Source organism: Gavialis gangeticus, unplaced genomic scaffold (genome assembly GCF_001723915.1).
Source record: "Gavialis gangeticus isolate Ggan-Ray unplaced genomic scaffold, GavGan_comp1, whole genome shotgun sequence".
In the NCBI taxonomy this organism is placed as follows: Eukaryota; Metazoa; Chordata; order Crocodylia; family Gavialidae; genus Gavialis; species Gavialis gangeticus.
This window is the reverse complement of record NW_017728993.1, coordinates 9,105,863-9,109,931: the sequence shown is the minus strand read 5'-3', so window position 1 is coordinate 9,109,931 and position 4,069 is coordinate 9,105,863. Positions and strand designations below refer to the sequence as shown.

The following is a 4,069-nucleotide window of genomic DNA, read 5'->3' as shown; positions in this document are numbered from 1 at the left end:
CAAACCGTTCTCCGTAAAACCCCTGAAAGTGAGAACACCACACTGAAAGACCATAGCAAATGCTGCAATCACAGATGAGGAAGGGGGTGGGACAGATCAGGGCAAATTCAATATGGGTACAACTCCAACTGTCTTCAGTAGGAACCATGCCAGGGCTGGAGTTGATCTTCTGAGTCAAAGGGAAATAATCAGCTGTTTCAGGGGATACAGAAAAAACCCTGGAAGCTAATCAGGCTCTAGATCCTTCCAGTCCCATATACTGACCATCTGGTTTTGGACAAGTCTGACCTTTTATGCATCTGAACCTAACTGAAAATTGGGCTCAACACAGGATCTGTTTGAAAACCTTATGCTGCATCAGAATGGGACGCTGCTGGATTCAATAAACTGAATGTGGGGGACGTGGCAAGAGAACAGGAAAGTCCAGACTCTGCTCTCACAGCTTCATTCTTTTCAGTACAACGGCATCACTGTGGCGCCTGAGATCAGAATCTGAGCCCAGAGTTTTGCCCTTCACTTCTTCAAGGAAGATGTCTGGATATCTGAAACTCAGGGTCTGAGCACACAGTACATTTACACCAGTGCACATTACATTGGTTTAAATTACACTTGGATCTCAGCTATCAAACAGTAACGGCTTGCCATGAACACTGTCTCCGTAGATGATGGGAAGCATTAACAACTTACCTGTCTTGAGCAAAGGATGAGAGTGGGCAGGTGACACAGGGATCTATTTTTAACTAAAGAAGTTCTTACACCAGTTCAGGGGCTTATTTTGTCCACCTGGTCCTTGATTACACTGGGGTAAGTATACTGCATATCCAAGCCCTAATTTTACAAACCGTATTTTCAAAGTCATTTTAGGTGCCTGCCCCATTTTTGTGCATCTAGTCTGATATACACTAAGGTACCATATTTTCCACATCAGGGTAGTAGGGAAAACTCTAGCACTTTCTGAAAATCAAATCCCTATTATTTGTCTCAAGTTTTTTTCAAGCATGTTTAGTTCAACTGGCCACATTCAATCTGCAAAAGCATGCAGAAGACTTCCTAGCCAACCAAACTAACAGCTCAGCCAGGGGAGACAAGTAACAAATACTCAGTTTTAATGGGTAGTTCAACAGAATGTCTGAGTGGGCAGTCAGGAAAAAAATTAAATTAAGTACTAAGAAACAGGGGAAATGTCAATGTAGAAGACGTTCAAGAAGGAGAGAGGAATGACTGGAATACCAATGTCAGTGAGGCTTGCTGGACTAGCAGATGGCAATGCAGTACAATACACCAAGAACTTGGAAAGAACGTGTTGAGTTTTGGCATCTAGTTACAGGACTGAGTGAAGTTATTACTGTTTGGTGTCTAGTGGGAAAAGTGGGAAGGCCTTTAATTCCCTTTGTAGAGGCAGGAGGGGACACCAGTGGTAGGATGGGCCATATCAGGTCAGGAATATGGTGCCATGACCATTCTTGGCAGTGCTAAACTACTGAGGCAATTTACTGCAGTGACCTGTGCTGCCCATTCTGTAATGTGGCCATTTTGGTCCATACCGAAGCCTGGAGTCAGGCTCTAAGAGGCACAGGGAAAAGTCCCACTTACTGCCTTGGCATAGTGATTTTAGTTCCAACCACAACATGCATTTCATGCAAGGCTCCAGCTTTCAAGAGCAGAATTGCTAAAGTGCAATTTACAGATAGAAACTTTGGTCAGCCGTGACAATCTCACCTCCAGTCTATGGGATATTTCCGCCAGCTTTGTTATGGCAGGCTCCTTGTACACAAATTCTTGCTCGTCTAAGTCTCCAAATTTAGTGCCGTAAAAACCAACCCGGAAGTATGTACCAAACATCCGCTTTCCATCCTACGTTTGGAGAGACATGAGGCATGTCAGTAAGCAGGCACAGTCACATATGCTGGCAATTTGCACAGATGCAAATTTGCCCCTAGGTTTAAACTGAATTTATGCAAAAAGAAAGTAAAATAAAATAAAATAACTGCAACTGGGGTAGTCAGCACTGAAACTCAAATACCAGCAAGCTGACAGCAAACTAACAGCATGTCACACAGAGCAGTGAAGGCCTGACCGTGCAGTGAGTTTTCTCTCTGGGGGGACTCTTCACAGAGTCAGGAGATTCTGGGAGACATTTCCCAGGGAAAGCTCAGTGCAAGATCCTCAACAGGTAGACTATTCATAGCTCCAGTGAGGTCTAGTGAACTCTGCAGATATCAACCAGCTGGTTGCCACTGGCTTCTAGAGTTAAGGAAACCACTAAGGCACCAATCCTGCAATCTTTACCAAAAGGCATGCGTGGCTCCACACCAGAGCTCTACCTTTCACAGACAACTAATTGCAGGAAAGGGCCTAAACCAAGATGTAAATTATACAGTGATTTTAAAAAGAAAATGCTTTTTCTTAACAGCACGTTTAACTGAAACACTTTTTTCTCCTGGAATAAACTCTAGGGCCAAAGTCATTCCTGGGGAAAGCAGTTGCAACTCCATTGACTTCTGTGCACTTGCTTTCATTTACACCAGCCATGAATTTGGCCCACAGAATGGAACAGCTATGATAATAAATCAGAAACGTGCGGGTTTTTTTTACATAAAAAAATAAGATTGAAAGAGAGGAAGAGAAACATTGTTTTGAAATCATGCCTTTGGTTTCGTTAAGGAGCAACAAAAAAAAAAACCAAAACCCGCACTGCATGCACAAACCAAAAGTGCTCTTCAGAAAGAAACTCCCAAATGTTCACCTTTACTCTCATGGGAACGTGTGACAGAGAGCATCATGCATCATATCTCAGTCTGACTTAGTGTTTGGGCTTGAAGCAGCACCTCAGATGTCCAGATCGGTGTATGTGATTTTTAATCATATTTTGCTATGGAAAAATTGATCATTCTGTGGCAATGGTGAAAATAAGCAGAAGGGATGCATAACTGAGAAGATAAAAGGAATCTGATCCATGAAAAAATGATGAGTCAGAGTAGTGGTCAAACAGCTGATGGGAGTGGTGGGGTATTTCATCTAAAGTCACTATAATTCTTTGTAACAAAAATGCATGCTTGCTCTGCAGCTATAGTTTTGCCTCTGATCTGGTGGGTGGAGAGAAGAAAAACCAGGCAAATTAGATTGAGAATGGAAATGCCATTTCCACAGCCTCTTCCTTCCCTCAGTTAGCACACCGGAACATCTCTGGGTGCTCCATGGAAAATACTTGATGGGAGCTGCAGCATGTGATAGACTTTGCTTGATCGGGGCCTTTATGAACACAGTCGTTTAACAAAGGTGTTGGATGCAACCTTTGGGCATTATCCTTCGATGCAGCACACGTGTCACTCAATGAAGACCCATCCCACTCACTACTACTCAACTGCACTATTAGACTCAGTCATTAAAGGAAGCCAGTCTAAAAGAAACCCTCCTCAACTCAACTCCGTGTTAGCTGTTCCCTTGCTTCCTCCATGTTAACGGAGCTACTTTCAGATAAGTGTAGAACACACTTTGGGCCTCTTAATTCCTAGGCCCTCTCCTTATTCACTACAGCAGGCTCTCTCCCCTCTTGGGTCTCTGCTCCATATGACAGACACGATCTTTCTTTTGTGTAAATAAGTGGGATTTTTGCCACAGACTTCCACTTAGCAGCACTGGTTCAAATACCTCTTCTGCTTGGCCATAGTAGTTTGCAAAGCAACTCCTGCATCCCATTCCAGTACTGGTACCAAACAATATTAAAAATGTACTTGTGAAAGTTAATACAAAGCTCTGTTGAAGGCAGCAGCAGTGAGCACCTCCTCAGCCTGTAACTAACTGAGCTTGATGGGAACTGAGAGAATTGAGTCCTCTCCAAGAAGTGCCCAGCATCCACAGGATTGGCCATGCAGGTCAGAGGCTGCGCCGGAGGTACAGAGTGCCTTTATCTACCACAAATCTTGGTGCCCAATAAACTCATCATCATACATCAGGGTTCAACAGTGTCCAGGTGGAATGACGGCAATTGTGGCTTGAGAAAAATACATCTGGGCTTTGCTAGTGCAACGTGATGTTTAAACCCCCCCCCCCCCCAAACTGTCAAAGT

The 4,069-nt window shown here is 43.7% G+C and overlaps 1 protein-coding gene across 6 annotated transcripts in view; it reads right to left on the bottom strand.

The window, feature by feature from the left end:
- The window catches only part of DOCK7 (dedicator of cytokinesis 7), a 199,139-nt gene that overhangs the window by 12,292 nt on the left and 182,778 nt on the right, over window positions 1-4,069 (bottom strand). For 4 of the 6 annotated variants that reach the window (XM_019501183.1, XM_019501185.1, XM_019501186.1 and 1 more), the window contains one exon: window positions 1,720-1,854. In XM_019501183.1, coding sequence (XP_019356728.1) covers window positions 1,720-1,854 — 135 coding nt within the window. The remainder of the gene's footprint in view (window positions 1-1,719; window positions 1,855-4,069) is intronic. The other 2 variants (XM_019501184.1, XM_019501187.1) reach the window with 1 other exon arrangement.